This window comes from Micropterus salmoides, unplaced genomic scaffold, assembly GCF_014851395.1.
Source record: "Micropterus salmoides isolate LMB-PRFRI ecotype aquatic unplaced genomic scaffold, ASM1485139v1 Ms_hic_scaffold_2, whole genome shotgun sequence".
Taxonomy (NCBI): domain Eukaryota; kingdom Metazoa; phylum Chordata; class Actinopteri; order Centrarchiformes; family Centrarchidae; genus Micropterus; species Micropterus salmoides.
Window position 1 is genome coordinate 50,378,502 of NW_024041150.1, and position 23,347 is coordinate 50,401,848.

The window sequence follows — 23,347 nt, forward strand, 5'->3', positions numbered from 1 at the left end:
CAGGAAGTAAAAGCAAGAAAATATTTTAAAGTCAGTGACACAAACAGCTGACAGAGATTTATGTCATTAAACACTTAAGTGTACTAATGTCATTAGTACAATAATGAAACGATAACAATATAAAAAGGATAAATAAAATTATTCTTCCTCAGAGCAAAAGCTCATGATGTCACTTTTAATCAGATCAACTGAAACTGCATTAATTAGAATACTTTGACAACAATCAATATTAATAGATTACACTGAAAACTATTTTAAGGTGTGGAAATAAATTTGCTCTCTGTGTTTAGAGAATAAAAGAGCATCAGTCTGTGATAATCCAAAATAACTCATAATTTCTGCTGATTCTACTCAAACACGAGCTCCTAATTTCATGTAAATCAGGTCTACTGACCAAAAAGAAGAGTAAAATGTGGTCATGGGTTGGAATGAAGTTACCTAAAAAGCTGTGTTAATTTATAATTCATGTTTTAAACAGTCAAACCCGACCGGACAAAAGTGACACGGTTGACGGAAAGATGAAATAAAAACACAGGTTTAAAGCTGAAGGACCAAACTCCTGAGCCCCGTTTCAGAAAGCGGGATCAGTAAAATTCTGAGTACGTTCAGCCTGAGATGAGGGAAACTCTGGGATCAGATAATCCCTAGATCAGTAACTCTGTCAACTGATGCTGTGAACCTAACCTCCTCGGGAGGATAAGTTGGAAAACCGCCAGTTTCTCTCTGACTCCTCCTTTACAATCACAGGTTCATGAGTAAAGTGTCTTATATTTGATCTATACCTATTTTCATAATCAGGTAGCTGATTGCCACCCGATTTTGTCCCATTGGGTTACAGCTTAATAAATATAGCCTTCCTATTTAAAATCGAGTGTAATGGGCTGCAGCACTTTATCATTCATTAAGGAAAGTTCAGTCTGATAAATGATGAATGATCAACGCTGCATAGTAGCCTAATAAAGTTAACGCATTGATCCTTCTTCCACTCCTGAATTTCATGATCCACGTTGGCAGCATTCATATTACTCTCTCCACCCGATTAAAATGGAGGCTCTGCGTTTATTTACCCATTGCCATGGTGAATCGTACTATCGGAGCTCCATTGGTGATGTATTTTTTTCATCCACACGCACGCTCTTCAATCAGGCTCATCATACTCAGAGTTGACTGAACTTATTCTGATCAGCTGCTCTGGAAGTTTCCCACCTCAGGCTCAGTCAACCCAGAGCTCAGGGATAAGCTCAGAGTTTGTTAAGCCTGCTTTCTGAAACAGGGCCCTGTTGTTGTTCTGTTTGACTTGTTGTTGTTGACATCTCCTCATTTAGCAAGGAGTGATAAATCTTGTGACATATCAGACTTTACCACTCTGCCACATGAGGGCGCTATAACCAAGGTTTTTCTGCCTCGTGAAATCATCAGTCTCACAGCTTTCATCACATGTCGTCAGGTGGAGTTTCAGGTGAAGCTCGTGTTCAGACGCCAGAGAGGAACAACAGGTGGGACAAGTGGATGCTGTTTGACTCCTGATCGACACGCCCCCTTATTGGGTAAACGTTATATTGATTGGACGCTGCAGCTGATTGGACTGATCTGATAACATTAAATTCAAGTGCATCACTGCAAAGAGTCAGGCTATATTTGATTTGTTTTATGATTCACTGTCGAGTTAAAGTCTGAGTTCATTGTAGGTCTGAACAAAAGCCCCACACACAACTTTCTTCATTTATTAGAAAGATTTTTTTAAATTTTATTTCTCCCATCAACTTTTATTAGAGACAATTAAAGTCAGAGAGAGTCGGAGAGTCTGTCAGAAAGAAACATGTTTTACATAATTTATCATTTGTATTCTGTCACATGTGAGACTGCTCATTCTTGTCTAGTCCAAATAGACGACTATAAAACAGATCTCACCTACTGCATCTGATGAAAGCAGTCAGCGGCTACATAAAATCAGCTGATGAAAGTATGAATGAAAGCCGCTACGCTAAAAAGAAAGCCTCAGACTGATATGATGGAACGCAGTGATCGATCGGTGACGAGTGATGTGACTTGCATAAATTTAATGTAGGCTAGTGTTAAAGGATATCAGGACTGGAAATAAACCGAAAGCCTAAAACTGAGCTTCGACTAGAGTTACATCATCCCTGAAACATTTAGCCTAATAAATCTAAAGGCACCATGATCATATTCTGAGTTATTCAATAACGAATTCACAGTCAGAATCAATTAATATAAATTCAGCATTGTGCCAGTAGAAATTATCCTGTGCCTCTGAGCAGGACATAACATAGTATTATTCATGTGCAGGTGTTTGTTAAACAGGTAACAGCTACAGAGAGAGTCATGCTGCTGTGCTCTGATAACTGTGAGACTTTATTAGACACAAACTCCATCAAAAGTGTGTACAGCTGTTAGAGCCGACTGACAGCTGATCCAGCTGTGATCAGCTGCCGCCATCATCACAAACGGACGTCGCTTCATGTGACGCTTCAGAGAAAATGACGTATCATGTCTCTAAAAACACATTTCCTCGTTCCTTCTCTCCTCGCTTGGTTTCCTTGTGTCTCTCCATGCATCTCCGGTGGGCGGGACTAAGACGCAAGTGAGGGAAACGTGAATGCAATTAAGAGACTTGAGAAGCAGTCCATTATCTTGCGTACTGGGACTTCTCCCAAGCTGCCGGTACTCTCCTCTGTCCTCTCCATATCAGGTTCTCTAGGCGCTATGTGATGCTCACCTGTTCCCGTTCTCGCCTGCATACTAATCGCTGTCGGCAGAGAGAGACGAGGGAGAAGAGAAGCTCGGGTGCCTTTCAAGCAACCTGTGCTAAAAGTAGCTTGTCAGTGTCACTTGTCGTGAACCGACCAATCACAGCGTGGATGGGGCGGGACATTTAAAGTATTGACAGATATGTTTCATTTACACTGAGGACGTGGACGCTGTCAGAATCAGAGTGTCACGATCACTTTTTTTGAAAGCTTTTAAAAATGTTCTGAATGACAGCAACAAAAAATGTTAAATAACAAATGAAACAATCCACAATAAGAAAACATGCAGTGCAATTAAAATATAGAAGAAACAAATTTGATAAAAGCTGATTACTGCATTTTATTCAGTTACATTTCTATACGTTGAATTGTCACCTGCCACCTTAATTTTGTTTTCCTTCATATAAATAAAGACATTTCCTCCATAAATTGGTCCAGAAGTACTGGCACGTATTTCTTTCCACTTCAAGCACTCAGGGTCAGTTTCAGACAGCTGATGCTGCCGATACTGATCCCAGATCTGTGTGTCAGGGACAGAAGAAGCAGCAGTTAACTACTGAAGGACCAGAACAGGCGCTGGACCACAGAGACACATCTGGTAATCCAGCTAACTTCAGCTTAAACACACATCTTTGAAATAAAACTGGATTCAACAAATTTGATATTTGGTTTATGACACTTTGAATATAGTTCTAGGAAAATTTCAGCTGTCAGAAACAAACACGTCTCTCACGGCCACTTCAGCATAAACGCACTTTCATGACCCACAAGTGTTAAATATGGAACAATGAGGACAAAAAGAAATGACTGTTTGAAATGAACTGAATCACCAGAACTCGTTTTAAGGCTGTTTGCAGTCTGGAGAACAGAACAGAGTCTCCAGCTGCTGATACAGTAACGATGGTTTGTGAATCTCTGCGGGACAAAAAGCTTCAACGTCTTGGAAAAAAATCAGCAACATTAGACTGCTGTTACGCGAGACTCTGTGAGGCCGCGAGAACACGCAGCTCCACGAGGTCCCGCAGCGCTCCTGAATCTGAAGAGCTCCGACAGTCACAGAGGAGACCTGCTGGATCTCAGAGACCAGGACCAAGAGCGGGATGGAGGAGGACAACCAGGACCCGGAGCCCCGGAGCAACAACGTCCCCGGAGGACAAACAGCAGGCTCGAGCTCTGATAGCACCGATGTTCAGGTCAGTGTTCATGAACACAGCTAGCAGCTAACAAGAAGCTAACGTGGCGTTAGCTCGGCCTGGTTCCGACACGTAGCTTCATATTGACTGTAAACAAGATGTAATGTAGCAGGATTCAACAGTGGAGCCATCAGAACCCCGTATCTCTACAGAACCCACACTTAATGTGACGGTCGGAACCGGAGAGGAGGAGGAGCAGGAGGAGGAGCAGGAGGAGGAGGAGGAGGAGGAGGTCTCTTGTAGCATGTAGCCTGCTGCCTGGGTGTTAGCATGCTAGCTAGCTGGACAAAGCTACAGTTAACTTCCGGTTCGGCAGTTGGGTTTACGCTCTGGACTGTGGAGTGTTCGGTGCACGAGCTCTGGCAACCAAGCTGTGGAGCGAGTCAGTCAGTTGTTAGGAAAGAAAACAAAACGTCTCTGACGTGCTATTAACAAGCTAACGGTTAACAAACTTGGTTTAAGATGCAACGTTATCTCGTGGACTCAGAATGGACAAGCGTCTGAAGTTCAGAAGGCCAGAGACACGGACTAGTTCGCGCATGAGGCTGAGGACAGTAGTGCTGAGTTTAGCACAACACACAGCGCTAATGGAGCTGGAAGAGCCGCTGCAGGTTACTAGTCAGTGAATGTTGCATCAGCAACGAAGAGACAGGGTGTGTGTATAAGGACCGTGTCTGTGTGTCGGCGTTGTGCCGCTGTTGTAGGGTAACGTTATGTTAACGGAAACATCCATCATGCTAATGCACATTAAACAGCGAGGAGAAAACACACCGGAGCCCAACTTATCCCCGCTGCTTTCAAGCCAATACTACGGTTTACCGTATATTACTATAAGCCTTTAGATGCAAAAACAGAACAGGATGACTGATCACTGAGGTAACTGGCATTAAAATATTACATTACATTACCTTATCTAGCCAAGGTGTAATTAATTGTAACAACTCAAGCTGCACAATTCATTTTGTCTTTTTGATTTCACCCCTTAAGAGTGACGTTAAATAACAAATGAAAATACTTGAAAGGTTTATTTGCTCAATAATAAAACATGCAATGTAAATATAGAAGAAACAAATGTTGTCTAAAAATAAAGGAACTTAAGCTAAAAGAACAAGCTTCTGAGTACTGCATTATATTCTGTTTGAATTGTCACCTGAATCACTTTATATAAATAAATACAATTCTACCATAGATTGGTGCAGAAAATGTCTCCAGAATGCAGGAAATTAGGTGTTTAATGCTCAAAGTTTTCTAGAGGACCCCCAGCCCCCCATTTATAGATTTCAGCATTGAAAATTTCATCAAAATAGTGTTAAAAATATCTTCTTGTCTTGTTCTCGTGAACCTAATAGTGTGACTTGTGCATGTGGTCTTTAAAAGTCTTAAATTTAACTAATCCTGGCGGTACCCTGAACTGTATTCAGAGCAGCAGTAAAAGGAAACAAATGGAACATGTAAAATAACTGAATAAAGTTTAGATTGAAGCCAGCAGTCCTCCTTCTCCCTCTGCTGTTTAATCAGGTTTACTGTCAGGTACATTTTCACATACGAGGAATTTGCCGTGGTATAAATCGGTGCTTACAGTACCCATAAACATATAGAAATATAAAGATATAATAAGTAAGGAGATCTAAAAATGCACAAGTATACAGTAATTACAATAATACTATAATACAATGCTGACAAGTATGTACAAAAATTTACAACATGAGCACAAAGAACAGTTGAGCTTTGTTTTTAAAGTGTGTGTTTGGGGAGGGGGGCACGAGAATCAGTGACAGTGGGGACCCGAGCCTTGTTGAGGAAGCCCACTGCAATCGCAAGGAAACTGTTCTTGTGGCGACTAGTTTTGGTCTTGGTAGAGAGGAGCCGGTTTCTCAACAAGCAGCTGAGTTTACAAGGATTTGCTAAATTTTAAGGTTGCTAAATTTTAAGGGATGTAGCATCTCAGCTAAACAGGCTACAGACAGAGTTTTAGCTTGTTATGACAAACTAGCTATTAGCAAAGCTAGCATGTGTGTTTGTGTAAAACCAAAACACAGCTGCGATGGTTGAGACGGAGTAGAATAAAATATTGCTTGGTGCATGTTCCTGCTTGTTGTACTGATGCAGTATGAGCCTTTTACTAATACTGCTGGTTTTGCTGCACTTACTTACAGTTACGGCTAGGGATGGGGATTGAGACCCGGGTCTAAAAGGACCCAGTTCCAAAATTTCTCAAAACCTGAAAATCAATAAGGTTATAATAAGGCTGCAGACGCCATTACGTAAGTCAGATATTGACTTTATATAGTGACTTTGCTATTGTAAACATTAATGTTGCTGCTGTAGAAACAATTTTGCTGTATTTAAAATAATAAATTCTAATCCTATAATTAATTTTAAAGAGGTGGTATTATGCTTTTTGGCTTTTTCCCTCTCCTTTTATTGAGTTATATATAATTTTTATGCAAGTAACAGGTTTGCAAAGCGAAAAAGTCCAAAGTCCACCCCAAAGGGAGTTCCCATCTCTCACAGAAAGCTCTGCTCTGAACAGCTCGTTTGTAGTCCAGCCTTTCACTTCCTTCATTTGTGACGTCACAATGAAAACGCGTCATAAAGCTTGCCCAGCGGCTAGCGGGGTCAGGCACGCCATCAAATCAAGCTAGTCTGAGCGGAGGCCCTTTGGCTCGACTCGCCTTTGTTTGGGTTTCCATTGTAGAAATGTTGTACCTGTACCTGCTTCCAGGTACTTTTTTCGTATCACCTCACCTCCATCGAGGTTCCTAGCAAGCTGTAATGTAAACGTGAACGTAAAATGTAACGTGAAAACATGAGACTGATTGGTCAGAGAGAATATTCACTGCATCATCATTGCTGCACCAGACAGAGGCCAACAGAAAGTTTTATATTTTACAGTTTTCGTATGGAATTTCATCACTAAATCCATTTCTGAGAAGTTTTGAGGTGAGAAATCAGCTGTGCAGATTTTGAATATTGACAGTTTTACGAGAAGTGATGGCGGAACAAAAATGTGCTTTAATATTTTTGGAGTTGAGGAGCTCCGCAAGCGGCTGTGGGGGAAGCCTGTACCAACCCGCAGGAGGAGCGTGTGAGGCCGGCCAGCCGCCCGCTCACAGAGCCCTCTGCTTCCGCTGTCACACAGACCGCTGCAGCAACACCGGCAGAGGAAACACAGCTGGAAGGTTTTCACTTCCGACTTCCCGTGTCAAATGTAACGCACCATATCTCTGGGTAATATCTGCAATGGAAAACGGAGCAGAGCCGAGTAGAGTTGAGTCTATCGTTTTGCGCTATGGTAGCATTTTTCGGCAAGGCAGCATAGATCGTCAGAACACCGGCAACAGTTCCACGTTTAGTCCTAAAAGACGATGCAACTCCGACTTTGTTTGGGCCTGGAAATTCACAATCACAACCTGTAAGTATGCTTTATTGGTTGTGAATTATTTTAAATATAAGCATGTCAATGTAACTTCACAGACTGTTCAAGTGCAGAGTTGTTGTAAACGTTGGCTAACACAGCTAAGGTTATAGCTATAATGCTAATGTTACAACTGATGTGAAAGCTACTGAGCAAACGTTCAAATTGTTTGGCCAATTTTGATGTAAAATTGTGATTTTTGTAGTGGTTTATGGTAAGATGTGGAACAATGATGTTGTGGAGAGTAATTTATATATCTGCTAGGTTACAGGCGCAGTCTGAAGCGCCTTTGATTTGGATCACATTACTTTATTTCTTACTACCTGCTTCTCTGCTTCTGATTGGCTAGTAGAGATGCTGTATTTATCCTCCCACAGCGTCTGGCCCAGGTGCTGCCAATCTGGTTTACAGGCGCTGTTACCTTCAGGGACAAAAGGAACACAGTTAAACACCCAACTAGGCAGGGCCGTCACAGAAAGCACAAGTCAAAGTATATGTCCAGCAAGAGTGGCAGGACGGCTGCTTTACTCCAAACAGTTTCACTTTTTGAACCTGCACTGTGTGCAAGACCTATTTAAATGTATAGAGAAAAAGCCTTGTAGCGTCAGTTTTTGATGGTAAAGGTACGTATATGGTATTTAACACAAAAGACTGAGTAAGGAGGTGGTTGGGGTGGATGGAAGGCCAGAACCAGAAGTATTTTTAAGTTATGACAGTTACATAAATATGTAAGTTATTGAAGTGATGTAAGTTAACTTACATGTTGATTGATGTAGTTATTTTAACCCAGACCATGATCTTTTCCTACCCATAACCAAGTAGTTTTGTTGCCTAAATCTAACCAAATTGCAATGTTTCACGGCTTGAATAACGTGCTGTTTCAAAATGGCTATGTATCAAAATGCTAGCATAGTATCGGCAGACGTTGCATATTTGTTGTTGCTAAACGTTGGTAACTAGACCACAGAGCCATCAAAGAATGACGCTAAAGGGCTACCCAGGTTTTTACAGGCGGCGGAAAAAAACCTTGAACAAGCGTCAATATGTGACGAGTTGGGAGTGAGAATGTGTTGCCGTACAGCTACTCTCTCACCTCCCGACTCCTGTCCACTTTCCCCTAATGCCCACTCCCTTACAAATATACGCCAATCAAAGACAACAACCAATGAAATCACATGGGACATTGAGGACCGTTCTAAGTGTTAATTACGGTCAAATAGTTATATGGCAACATAACACATACATTGTATCTGCTGCACTCTGCCACACGTGAGAGAGGACAACAAACATGTTAACTACACCGGCAGCTGCTGTGCCATTCATCATAAACTTATACAAGGCCCAAACGAAAGAAGCACTGAATGCAAAATAGTTAGGTAACCTGACATTAGTAAACATGTTTAGCTCAGCATTGGCCATCTAAGTTAGCTTGCTTCTTGCTTCAGCTACGACCTACGAGAGGTTAACTCCAACTGTCGTTGCTTAGGAAAAGATGAATGAGCATTTATTTGTTTGCCAAACTGGTGGTAGTCGATTAACGTAATCATTTACGTTCCACTGGCTGCTGTGATGTTTATTGACATTAGCTGCAAATGGGTTACAGGTTTATGTTGATCATGTAACGTTACAGTTTTATTTAGTTATAACGCTATACTGGTTTGAGAGTCTGGGTGGAGGGGTGGTGACTTACAGTAGTTAATAAGCTGTTGATCTGGTCCAACACCTGAACAAATTTGTTTGAAGCAGCCTCCGGCCTACAAGGGCCACTTCTGATTTTTACTATCACACTTTTCTTATGAGAAACACGTTTAATAAAAAAGGTCAATCTGTGCAGCGTAGGAGGAGATATCCTGACTTAAGACTTTGGGGTGGGTCAAACTCTATTAACGATTTTTACTATCACACTTTTCTTATGAGAAACACGTTTAATAAAAAAGGTCAATCTGTGCAGCGTAGGAGGAGATATCCTGACTTAAGACTTTGGGGTGGGTCAAACTCTATTAACACAGGATCTTACATATCCCATAATGTAACTTGATCATGTGAGGTTGATTGATAATAGAGCAATGTCTAGGAGGGATCTGTGATGATCAGATTCCTGTAGAGGTCTGTGCCACCCCAGACCCCTCTGTGGACACATCCCTGCAGGTGTTACAGGTGGTAATGTTTTAGTCAAACTTGGAACATTGTGGGTTGTGCTGTAAATGTAATTTATGGTTCTAGATGGCTCGCTCCACCGTGACATCTCACTCACTTTCTTTCTCTCTGTTTGTATGCTGCTATAGAAACGAAGAGGAAGCGAGGGACTCAAACGTCACCGCTGTCAGCACTGTGACAAATCCTTTGCAAGATCTGGATATTTAATGAGTCATCAGAGAATTCACACTGGAGAGAAACCGTACAGCTGTGACCAGTGTGGGAAAGCTTTCATTCAGTCATCTAAACTAACAATCCACCGACGTGTTCACACTGGAGAGAAACCGTACCGCTGTGTCCTATGTGGGAAAGCTTTCATATCAGCATCTAAACTAAAAATCCACCGACGTGTTCACACTGGAGAAAAACCTTACTGTTGTGACCAATGTGGGAAAGCTTTCAGTAAATCAGGTGACCTTAAGGTCCATAGACGTATTCACACTGGAGAGAAACCGTACAGCTGTGACCAGTGTGGGAAAGCTTTCAATAAATCCAATGACCTTAAGGTCCACAGACGTGTTCACACTGGAGAGAAACCGTTCAGTTGTGACCAATGTGGGAAAGCTTACACTACAAGAGGTAGCCTAAAAAGACACCTATGTGATCACACTGGAGTAAAACCTTACTGGTGTGACCAGTGTGGGAAAGCTGTCACTTCATCAGGTCACCTACAAAGGCACCAACGTGTTCACGCGGGAGAAAAACCTTACGGGTGTGACCAGTGTGGGAAAGCTTTCACAACAGTATATGAACTAAAAATACACCAACGTGTTCACACTGGTGAGAAACCGTACAGCTGTGACCAGTGTGGGAAAGCTTTCACTGCAACAGGTCAACTACAAAGGCACAGACGTGTTCACACTGGACAGAAACCATACTGGTGTGACCAGTGTGGAAAAGCTTTCACTACATCACATACACTAAAAATACATCAACGTGTTCACACTGGAGAGAGACCGTACAGCTGTGATCAGTGTGTGAAAGCTTTCACCTCATTTGGTGATTTGACAAAGCACAGACGTGTTCACACTGGAGAGAAACCATACTGGTGTGAACAATGTGGGAAAATGTTTGCTCAGAGCAGTACCCTTAAAGTCCACCAACGCATTCACGGTGCTTCGTTTGAACATTTTTCAGAGCCAAGCTAGGTGTTTCCTCCTGCCTTCTGCTCATGTCCTGACTAGGGGCGTTGCTGCGTTGAGCAACATGCACCGCTAGGCTAGCTCGCGCGCATGCTGCTGTTCAATTTTTGCGCTGAATCCAGCTTCCACGCAGTGCAAATTGCTTCTTTTCTGAAAGAGCCTTTATGGAAGAACGTCGTCCTCTCAAGACTATCAGTCACTAAACATTTAGTGTTGCCTCCTCCTGTCTGTGTTGAGAAAATGTTGCCAGATTTAAAACACTAACAAAACATCAGGAGCTTATGGACTTTCAGGACAATACCAATTAACTGCATTTCGGATATTAATAAGCCTGTATGAGAGATGCTCTCAACTTTTCACAAAAAATTACACGTATGGATGAGAGTGGATGACAACAGTTCAGTTTATTACCCATCTTAAAAACAATTTCCCTTGGGGTATAAATGAAGTTAATATTCCTCCTAATTAATGCATAATAATTGTGAAACAATGATTATTCTTCAGACTATAATCGTACCAACAAAATCTGTATTCGTTGCATCCCTAGTGCTGATAGCTGTGTTGTAATAATGTGAGCTTCTTTGCAAACTAAGGGATAGACAACAGGAACAGAGGTGTTTCTTTCAGATATGTTTCCCCTGTAGATCACCTTTCTCATATAATATCATCCCTGCTGTATCAGCACACATTGCAGGCATGATTTAGTCTTCCCTCCTCTTTTGTGTCTTTGTAGAAGTAATCTCCTTTTTAATGTGCAAACCACGTTTTTGTCCACATAATTACTTGTAAGATACAACACAAAATAAGAAAGATAAAATATATTTTAAATGTAAATGACAGTAAACATTTGGTTTTGAGGAAATGGCTGTTAATGATTAGCTAATACAATAGAAACGCACTTACCATAAAATAACCAAATTCAAGATTGTTTTGTACATTTTATAAAAGTATGGTAATACTCTTGCTTTAATTGATCAGTTCATTATTTGTCAGTGAACCATCTCTTTATTCATGTGATCTAGTTTTATTCCACATCAAATGTTCATTTTCTCCTGTAAGAAATATTTAAAACTGAGGGCATGCCAGTGCAGACTTCGGTGCAGTCAAAAAAACAGTCATCAGTGATTATCCTTAATAAGTATTAATCATTTTATTATCATTAATCATTCTTAATCTTTGTACATTACCTAGATGTACCTTATTTTCTACTTATAAGTGCTGTATGCAGTAACAAGCTCACTATGGTTAGATCCTTGAGTGGGAGACTATGCACACCTTGTTCAACTGTTATCTACTGCTGTTATGACTACATGAGGGACTGTTGATGTTCTAGTCTGCTGATATTAAGACTGTGTTTAATTACTGATTAAGGGTTTGATTGTCAACTTAAACCTCTGATTATTACAGCCTGTGTGAACTTGCTGAAGGAATTTTTGATGACAGAAAAGCCGACAGAGGCTTGATGAAAACGCGTCAGATAGTGATGACAATAAAAACGACAGATGCTTGATGAAAACGCGACAGAGAGATGATAAGCAGAAAAGCAGAAAACAGCCAGCACAACATCAAGATGACTGTAAGAAACTAAGCATTAATGAATTCTTGTATTAATTTTTGAAGAAATACAATTGTATGTCAAATTATGCATGTATAACCTTTAAAAAATACGGCAAGACCCAAGTTGAAATGTAATGGTGAATTTATTATCCAGTAGTGTAAAAATATAGAAAATCAACAACACAGTAATGAGTGACAGCTGGACAACAGTGTTAATTGGTAAAACAACTCATGTAAGCAGCATGACGGCAGAGAATAAGAAGTTCATCATGAGGAAAGGAAGGGGCAAACCAGCCCAGATGGGGATATATTAGGCTGTCTGCAGACCACTGGATTGACTTCATCCTCCGACCTGCCGGGGTGTTGTACGGGTTTATCTGTCTTTTATTGGAATAAACTCTCTTGAACTGACTCTCGACCGTCTCTAGAGAAGTTTTTGACTGCAAACTTATTGACAATAGTAGAAAGTTAATGGAGTATTTTTTGACAAAGTTTAAAAAGCTGGTGAAGGTGGGGACCAGGCTTAACTGGCCCAGCCTGGTCGTACATGTTTGGTAAAATCTTGTGGGGCCCTTACCTTCCTATGTCTTAAGTAAAATCTGGGTGCCATGATGTTTCTCTTAACAGGTTCAATTTCTTGTTTCTTTGGTTACTTTAAATATTCTTCTCCAGATTTTAAACATGTTAACTGTATGTAGAGTAGTTGTGTATTTTGATCTGTTTGTTCATCCAATTCTAGTTGAAGCAACAAGTTTTCTATCTTTTTTTGTTAAAGACAGCACCAGTTGAGGTGAAAAAATAAATGAAGAATTGAGCTTTATCTTTAACGAATGAACAGAGAGACAAGAAATAACAGAAACTGGAGGAAAGAGATGGATTTTCTGCTTCAAACAAATTAGATCATATGACATCTGTTTATACCTGCTCCAAATGTCAACACTGAAGACAGGGCAAAAATCAAAAAGTCCAAATGTTTAAGAGGCCTGAATAAGTGGTGGAAATAATGTCTTCATTATCTGATATTATTTTAACAGCTGTTTGCTTTCTGTTCTGTCAGTAAATGTGTTGCTTTTTGTTTAACTTGCCAGGGTTGGTACTGGAATAACCTGAGCTGGAGACTTGAGACTTGGACTTGAGTTCTTTTCAATATTCTCATTAAATTAGTCGACACAAAGAGAAGCTTTGACTCACCATTTGAAACTGGACGTTCAATGAAATGTTTCCATTCAACAATATTTGTTCTATTGTAATTGATTCAAACACAAACCATTCACCTTTTTACATTTGGTGATGACCCCTCCACCCAGACAGAGAAGGGATTGGTTGATGGCTATGATGATCACCGCTTTCACCCGCGAGTATCAAAGAGAGAAAAGTTGTGATTTCAAAGGAGCATGATGAAAGTGAAACGTCCTGTTTTGATCCTGCAGTCACAAACCTTTAACTTCTACTTCAGATTCTGATGTCGTCTGTGCAGCAGCACCAAAACAAGCGGTGGAAGCTGATTTACAAAGGTGGAAAACCTCTTTATCTTCTTCTCACTCTCACATTCCTTATTAAATATCATGTTTTCTAATGAACTGCATCACGTGTGGAAACCTCCAGACTTTCACTCTCAGTCCTTCAGAGTCTAACAGAGCGTCCAGAGGTTTTGTTGAAGAGTCAGACTGTGTTTGAGCGCCACCTGCTGCTCATTAAGCAGACAGACCAATAAAGATGAAGAATAAAGAGAACAGAGTGCTGCTGTTCCTCCATCTTCTGCTCTTTCCTTCATTGTTTTACTCTCTCTGGATGCTGCTCTGCTCTGACAGGAAATCACTGACGTTTAGTGGCTGAACGAGCAGCTTTGATTTGTTATTGAACTTTCTAATGTGCCTGTTAGCTCACATGTCTTTGACCTTTACACCTCAGCTCATGTCAGCGTTGATGTTTCCTCCCTTACTGTAACGTACAGAAGCTGATGTGCTTCCTGCAGTAGTTCGGTTTGTATCTGCTGTAAGCTGCAGTTAATCGATTGATTGTTTGATTTGTAAAGATCACGTAAATAGTAAGAAATGCCGTCACAGTTACCCAGAGCCCAAAGTGACAACTTCACAATGCTTGTTGTGTCCAACCAACAGTCCAAACCTCAATATTATTAACAAACATTAAACACTTGCCTCCAGCTCTCTTTGTAGCTCAGACAATCCCTGCTACTTGCGTGTGCTAATCCATTCTTTCACCCATATTCTTTGTCTTTATAATTGATATTTTTATAATAAACAAACAACAGCTGTTTCAGGTGTGTAGGTTCATGTCATTTCACGTGCGTTTTGACAAAACCTGGTTTGGAAACCAGCATCGGGTGTTTATGGTTCTGGAGCTGTGGAGTCTGGATTTGTGGTCTGTACAGAGAAACCTTTTGACTGAAGAGGAAGCAGACAAAGTGACAGTTTCTAGGATTCATTTCTGATTTGGATTCCACACACATGGAATCATTTCCATTTGCTGAATCATCATGAAGACGTTCAGAGACTCTGCTGCTGTGTCTTTTACACTTCTGGAGGAATATTAATATTAGAATTTCCACTTTTTCTGTCCATCAGATTAGCCGACCAATCAACAAGCAGACTGTTTCTCCTGGATGATGGAGGACGTGAACAGTGATGAAGGACACGTCCTGCTGGTAACAGTGATGCTCTCATTGATGAAGGCGTTTTCTGTTGACACACAAGGTGGATGTTCAGAGGGAGGGACGGCCGTCTGCAGCACAAAGAGACGCTTGTGCTGAACAAAGAAATGTAGGGGATTGGACTAAATGTTTAGAGAGCTGTGAGAATAAAACAAGCAGAGTTTCCTGAGAGTCGGTAGGATTCAGAGTGAAGAAGAAGCTGACAAACCGTCCTCCTGTCTTCATCTGTCCTTCATCAGCTGCTTCACCTCCATTTTCTCTCTGATCCAGAGTCAGATTAGATCAATGATCAAACTTATTGATCGGACATCAGAGGAGTTGGATCAGTGGAGCTGCTTCTGTTCCTGGAGACAGAGGACAGTCAGACAGAAACAAACACAGAGACTCTGACCTCAGTCTTCATACTTCATACTGACCTGACGGACAGCGGCAGCAATTTCAATAACTTTATTTAACGTCAGTGACACAAACAGCTGACAGAGATTTATGTCATTAAACACGTCAGTCCAATTTTTCATTAGCCAGTGAGTTCTTGTAAACATTCTTGTAGGACTCAACCTTGTTAGATTCCCAGTGAACACTGATATCTTCTAGCCTGACGCCTGAGCTACTGACTCTAACTAATCAGTCTACTGTTGTCTCCCTGATAAGGACAAGTACATGTGAGAATTACCTAAAGCTAGAATGTCAGAAAACACTTATGGGGTCAGCTACATTACTCTAAGCTTTACCTGTCTTACCTTTCCCTGTTACATCAACACAGCTCCTTAAGAAATATTCTCAACAATAACATAAATAAAAAGGATTTAAACATTTCTTCTTCCTCAGAGCAAAAACTCATGATGTCACTTTAAATAAGCATGAAAACTACTACAAACATGAAACCGCATTAATTAGAATACTTTGATAATAATCAATACTAATAGATGAAACACACAAAGAACATGAAAGTATAATTTTTAGTTTTGTAAATAAATGTTGACTCTTGTTTGTAAATAAAATGTTTTGCTCTCTGTGGTTAGTGAATAAAGAGCATCAGTCAGTTGTGACTTGGGAATATCCTGGCTAATATTTGACATATACCAGTCTGTGATAATCCAAAGTAACTCCTCATTTCTACTAAAATATGAGCTGTAATTTCATGTAAACGATGTCTACTGACAAAAAAAAAGAAGTGTAAAACTTGATGAGTTGGAATGAAGTTGGCTAAAAAGCTATTTGATCAAAGCAATTCTGACATAAGTTGACAAACTTTTTTAGTCATTTAAAATGAGCTGTAGATAAAATCTAATTGTGTTCAATTTCAAGTTCAAAAGTCCACAAAATGTTGAGGAGGGTCCGCTGCATTTTGCTGCTCCTTTCGAATCGCACGCAAAACCCGCAAACCATCTCCTGAATAGGTGACGAACGGCCGTCTCGCGAGGCGTCGAACGTCACCACATACGTCATCAACACAAGCCTCGACACGCGCTTCGAAGTGTCGATACGGACGGACACATTACTAAGTTACAGAGGAGACCTGCTGGATCTCAGGAACCAGGACCAAGAGCGGGATGGAGGAGGACAACCAGGACCCGGAGCCCCGGAGCAACAACGTCCCCGGAGGACAAACAGCAGGCTCGAGCTCTGATAGCACCGATGTTCAGGTCAGTGTTCATGAACACAGCTAGCAGCTAACAAGAAGCTAACGTGGCGTTAGCTCGGCCTGGTTCCGACACGTAGCTTCATATTGACTGTAAACAAGATGTAATGTAGCAGGATTCAACAGTGGAGCCATCAGAACCCCGTATCTCTACAGAACCCACACTTAATGTGACGGTCGGAACCGGAGAGGAGGAGGAGGAGGAGGAGCAGGAGGAGGTCTCTTGTAGCATGTAGCCTGCTAGCTAGCTGGCCAAAGCTAAAGTTACCTTCCGGTTACGTTGCTGAGCGACCGGTCCTCCGTGTTCTGCTCCTCTTACTGTTGTGAAAGCTGTTAAACATTTTAGATAAACGCAGTTTCAGTTTTGTGAAACCTTTTATTCGGTTTAGACCCGGTGTTCTGACGATATATGTTGCGTTATCGAAAAATTCTACCGTATCGCAAATCGATAGCAGAGTCTATATAGTCGCTCTGCCCTATCAAATAATATTACCTACTAATACTATGTGTTCACTTTTCCACTCTCATAATGTTATAATTCTCACAGTATTATGACATCTTCTGGTTTTTTTTGATTATATTATAACATCAATTCAGGGGTAGCTGATTATGATCTGACTAATATCCCCAATATCAAATAATGCTCCCACTACAGAATAATTTTATATTATAAAACGGGTAGCTCAAATTAAGCAATCTGATTGGTTCATAGTAGTGATAATGAGCGTATACACTGCGACATACAGGGTTCAATTTCTAAGCTTCGTGGGGGTCTCATGGCCCTTTTACACCTGGTATTAAAATACGAAATAATATAGATCCCATTTTACCGGGCGGAGATAAAATAATGAGAGAGACAGAGAGAAGTTATTGCTTATTACGTGTTCAACATTTCCCTCTCTCACAAGATGAAAACACACACACAGCAGTCCACTATTTTGCCCCAAATGTCTGCGATATTGCAATAAAGTTTAAGTTTCAAAAGACTGTTGCTCAAGGAGCGACGCAATTCCGGCCTTTATGTTAGATCTAATATTAAATTATTAATATTTATGCACTTCTGGCCGCCGGCAAACAGGATCAAGAATATCATCATATGGCCAAGTTTTTTTTTTTTTTTTTTACTGCAAATAAATAAATAGTTCTAATAATTCTAGCCTTTGATGTATGTTGCTTAGCAACCGTCATGCATTATGCAGCCTACCGGCAGCCTGGTGGGACTACTTTTTGTATTCATAAACAAATGTCTGTTGATAAAATAAAGTCAAATTGTAGTGCGTCAGTTAGCCTAGTTAAAAATTTTTTTGTTGATATTGTATATATTGACGATCAGCCACTGTCTTGACGGCATGCCCAAGAGCAAGGTTGCACAGATTTATGGGCGTGGAAACAAACCACGCTTGTGGATGGATGGATAGCAGGTCCTGCGCATGTGCCTGACCCCATCCATCCATCGTCAACCGCTTCTCCAATCCCAGCTGACATCGGGCGAAAGGTAGGGTACACCCTGGACAGGTCGCCAGTCCATCGCAGAGATAATATAATATAAAGTATAAAAATCTAAGAATATAATATTGATAATAAGTCAGAATTAAAGCTGCAAGCAGCGTTGGGCGGGCCCTCGCACTTGTAGCGCGTCCAGGTGTGAGCCGGCCGAGTTGCATATTCTGGAGCTCTGCCGGTGCGGCTGTGAATTTGCTACGCGGTTCCGACGCCGCATGAAGGTGTTATATGTCACTTCCTGTGTCCCCTATATGGAGCTACATAGCACTTGCCGCTATGAATATAAATCGGTATTGGCGTGTAGATGTCTGCGGGGTGGGAGAGTTATCAAGCACGTAAAGTTTGGTTCAGATGTGACCATGTACACTGAAGTTACAACAACTTCCTGTGTCATGGCGAAGACTTGATATTTGACGCCACGCCACGGACACGCCCATTGACGAAAACTCGCAAATAGCACAACTTTTCATCTTCAATGCCTTTAGAAGGCACAGCACAAATTTGAGGTCGGTCGGACTAAATCCCTAGGAGGAGTTCGTTAAAGTACGAAGTGTGTAAATCATCCAAAATTTGACGTAAAATTCAAAATGGCCGACTTCCTGTTGGGTTTAGGCTATGGCTCCAAGAGGCTTTTTTGTGCGTCTGGACAAGATACACGTACCACAGAAAATTCGTGCACGTAGGTGAAACGTGCGGCGGGGGCTGCTTCATTAAAGGTCACTTTCTGTTGCCAGCAGGTGGCGCTATGACTGTGGGTGAATGTCGGCATGTACATGTGTTCAGGGTGGGACTCTCATCATACATGTACAGTTTGGTCCAGATGTGAGCATATACACTGAAGTTACGACAACTTCCTGTGTCATGGCGAAGAGTTGATCTTTGACGCCACGCCACGGACACGCCCATTGACGAAAACTTGCAAATAGCACAACTTTTCATCTTCAATGCCTTTAGAAGGCACAGCAGAAATTTGACGTCGATCCGACTAAATCCCTAGGAGGTGTAAATCATCCAAAAATGGCCGTAAAATTCAAAATGGCCGACTTCCTGTTGACTTTAGGCTATGGGTTCTTGAGGCTTTTTTGTGCGTCTTGATACGATACATGTCCCCAGAAAATTTCGTACATGTAGGTTGAACGTGAACGTTTGCGTAGCATGAGTTTTTGGATGTTGAGAGAGCGTGTTTGTATAGGAGTATATGATCATTGTACATCTGTTTATGTACAGCAAGAACAGTCTTTTTGTAGAGCCTCTCCAGGCGGCGTCATAAGGTCTTAAGCTGACGCAGTTTGGATGTGTATAGGTAAATGAGACAGTCTTTGTTTTTAGGGGCTAAAGTGTCCAGTGCATAAGATAAACCATCATTGTAGAAGTTGACACGCGAGAGTACAGCTGCCGAGGAAGTATCAACCTGGCATGCTACGCTGTACCGTGACTTGCTGTACAATGGCCTCTGGCTTGACAGAACCTGACACTGCCGAAACTTTAGTGTTAAACAGGAAATATAATCACCTGCCAGATGTGAGACAACTATTTGCGTTGGTCTGTGAAATCGTCGGGCTATCCGCCACTTTGGAGGACAGACAAATGCACAACAGAAAGACACATGTAGCACGGTTGGCGTATTGTGGTGATTGGTGCACGGGCCTGCCTCGTGGACTATTATGGAGATGGGAACTAATATAATGACTCGTTAATTGGTGGTTGAACGTTGAGTTTTGTATTGAGTGCTTACCACTCTGTAGTAAAGTAAGTTCACCACACTTACTTTTACTTTTCTTGTCATCTGATGATATAATTATTTAATGCCATGGCTTGACTCTCAAATGATGTTTCTCTCAAATTATTAGAATTTGAAACTACTTCTCCCCCATTGCTCATAATATCATAAAATCGCTTTGCACTTGCACAAATTTCACCATGTGTCTTGAATATTTGCAGTGTGTGCCGCATAAGATCCCATCGTTGTTTGCTGGACGTCACACTGCCTCTTGCAGACAGGACAACTTTATGAACACTCCATGAGGCAGCTTTCAAAAACTACATACTTAGTATCCCTGTAGGCAGACACTGGCTCAAATCTGACAAAACTGAGTAGTACATTTTTGCTTTCCTTCACTGAATTTTTTTTACCCTGATAACTCATAGTAACATGTAATATAAATATCGAAATGGCACAGATTCCTGAATTAGAACAGAGTCACCAGGATTAAATGTTGTCATGTGTAGGGATGGGTATCACTACTCAATACCTTTTATGGTGTCAACCGAAACAGCCCAGTATCGAGTAAAATCCAAAAGTCTCCAGTCAATCCAAAAGAAAGAGAAGAGCATGCCTTTTTTCCTGATGTGCCCGCACCAAAAACTGTAAAAAAAGACCTGCAGCGCAGAGTCCATGCATGATTTTAACATCTACTCACCTTCGGCTGCGCGTCAGGTATGTTCTTCACTGTTGCAAGTTTATCACCACAAGCTTGGCTTTTCGTTGGTTTCATCTTCTGGTGTCATTTAAAACTTATCTGTACATTTTTATTTACTGTTCAGATCACTTGTCACTGATTGATCGCTGATAAATCGTGCATGTTAGCCATGTGTATCGTCACACCCCTAATCTGAACCCTTATGTCCACAGCACATTTCAACACAAATCTTTTGATTAATTTTATCTTATCAAAGTACAAACACACCACAAAAAGCTATAGTGTGTTAAATATGACTGTATTACAATAAAATATTTTATTAAATTCATGTAACTTTGTAAATTTTCTCAGGCTTAAAATTCCTACCGCTTTTCCATTATACAGCTGTGAAGTTGGTATTAAATTTCATCCTTGGTGGTATTAAAACAAGTTTTAAATATATAGGACTGCTGTTTAGTTAGCAGTCAGCATAACAGCATAGTTTCAACATGAACCGAAAATATTTTTACACATTTCATAATAACATTTCAGACCCCTACTGTTGTGTTTTGTGTGCCACTGCTGAAAGCTCGCACTCGTTGGTGAAAAGGTGATTAAGGTAGCCGTGCATATTCGGTTTCGGCTTTGGCCAAGAATTTTTATTTTGGTGTATCTCCAACAGTCATCACAGTACTATACTATTGTAATTCAATGTTTGAACCTGGACTGTGTGCAAGACCTTTTTAAATGTGTAGAAGAAAAGGTATTATATTAAAATGGGGGTGGTGATGGCACATAGATAAGATGCTTGCCTTTGGTGTGGAGACCTGGGTTTGATTCCCACTGTGACCCCATCCACCAATGTGCCTGAGCAAGACACTTAACCCCTAGTTGCTCCAGAGGTGTGTGAGCTCTGACATGTATAGCAATTGTAAGTCGCTTTGGATAAAAGCGTCAGCTAAATGAAATAAAATAAATACAAACCTCCGCCGTCCGCCACTGTAAGACTGTCATTTTGTGGAAAACACTGGCTCGCTCCACCATGACATCTCACTCCCTGTCTTTCTCTCTGTATGTCTTTTGCTGTAGAAACGAAGAGGAGGAGAGGGACTCAAACGTCAGCACTGTGACAAATCCTTTGCAAGATCTGAACATTTAAAGATTCGTGAGAGTGTTCACACTGGAGAGAAATACAGCTGTGACCAATGCGGGAAAGCCTTCATTCAATCATCTAAACTAACAATTCACCGACGTGTTCGCACTGAAGAGAAACCATACCGCTGCATCCAGTGTGGGAAAGCTTTCATAACATCTATACTAACAATTCACCGACTTGTTCAAAGTAGAGAGAAACCATATAGCTGTGACCAGTGTGGGACAGCTTTCAGGAAATTTAGTGACCTAAAGGTCCACAGACGTGTTCACACTGGAGAGAAACCATATAGCTGTGACCAATGTGGGAAAGCGTACGCAACATCAGGCAACCTAAAAATACACCTACGTGGTCACAGAGGAGAAAAACCTTACAGCTGTGACCAATGTGGGGAAGCTTTCAACACATCGGGTCACCTACAAAGGCACCAACGTGTTCACGCTGGAGAAAAACCTTACCGGTGTGACCAGTGTGGGAAAGCTTTCACAACATTACACGAACTAAAAATACACCAACGTGTTCACACTGGAGAGAAACCGTACAGCTGTGACCAGTGTGATAAAGCTTTCACTTCATCTGGTCACCTACAAAGGCACCGACGTATTCACACTGGAGAGAAACCGTACAGCTGTGACCAGTGTAGGAAAGCTTTCACTACATCAAATCAACTAAAAATACATCAACGTGTTCACACTGGAGAGAGACCGTACAGCTGTGATCAGTGTGGGAAGGCTTTCACCTCATTAAGTGATTTGACAAAGCACAGACGTGTTCACACTGGAGAGAAACCGTACTGGTGTGAACAATGTGGGAAAATGTTTGCTCAGAGCAGTAGCCTTAAAGGCCACCAACGCACTCATGATGCTTAGTTTTGAACATATTTCAGGGCCAAGTGAGGTGTTTCCTCCTGCCTTCTTGATTCCTGATTAGGAATGCAGTGATTACCGGATTTCACTATTAACCACGCTTTAAAACGTCAGGACTAATGTGTAAAGGCTACATCAAGTGTTTCTCTTGTGGGGAACAAAACTGTTGCGTGCTTATCAGACACATGGAGGCTACTACTGTACACTGGTTAACTCTGGCGTAGGGACCAAACTGTGAAGCTTTATTTCCACCAAAGAAACAGCAGTTTTGGGGTTAAAAGATTGCTGCTAAAGTAGCGAATACCTACATCAAATTTGATGTAGCTCGCGCGCACACCGCTGTCAAATTAAAACATTTTTGCGCTGAATCCAGCTTCCACGCTGCGTAAATCTCTTCTTTTCTGAAAGGTTCTCTATGCAAGAACGTAGCCCTCTCAAAACCTTTAGTCCCTGAACATTCAACATTACATCCTGTTGCCTCCTCCTGTCTGTGCTGAGAAAATGTTGCCAGGGGTAAAACACTAACAAAACATTAGGAGCTTATGGACTTTCTGGACTATACCAATTAACTGCATTTCAGTTACTAATAACAAACACCGCATGAGTGATTTAATTTTCACTAAAACCTATACGATGATCATGAGAGTGGATGGCAATAACGGTTCAGTTTACTACCCTCCTTAATAACAATTTCCCCTGAGGATAAATGAAGTTAATATTCCTCTAATTAATTAAATATGAAATATAAACTTAAGTCATCACTGGTCTTTTAAAATTAAGTAATGCATAATATTCGTGAAAAACCTTGATTATACTATAATCGTACGAACAACATCTGT

The 23,347-nt window shown here is 41.1% G+C and overlaps 1 protein-coding gene across 2 annotated transcripts; it reads left to right on the forward strand.

Annotated features, from left to right (window-relative positions):
• The first annotated feature begins 3,424 nt into the window (after positions 1-3,424).
• On the forward strand, positions 3,425-23,333 carry LOC119912742 (zinc finger protein 721-like). Of its 2 annotated transcripts, XM_038732035.1 has the most exons (3): positions 3,428-3,961; positions 9,665-10,695; positions 21,836-23,333. In XM_038732035.1, exons 1-3 carry the CDS (start codon positions 3,869-3,871, stop codon positions 22,509-22,511), a joined length of 1,800 nt encoding a protein of 599 aa, XP_038587963.1. In that variant the 5' UTR covers positions 3,428-3,868; the 3' UTR covers positions 22,512-23,333. The 2 variants fall into 2 exon arrangements, 1 of the variants encoding a protein (XP_038587963.1); XR_005446203.1 differs by lacking the exons at positions 9,665-10,695; positions 21,836-23,333 and adding an exon at positions 4,114-5,217 and having other exon boundaries at positions 3,425-3,961.
• The last annotated feature ends 14 nt before the right edge of the window (positions 23,334-23,347 follow it).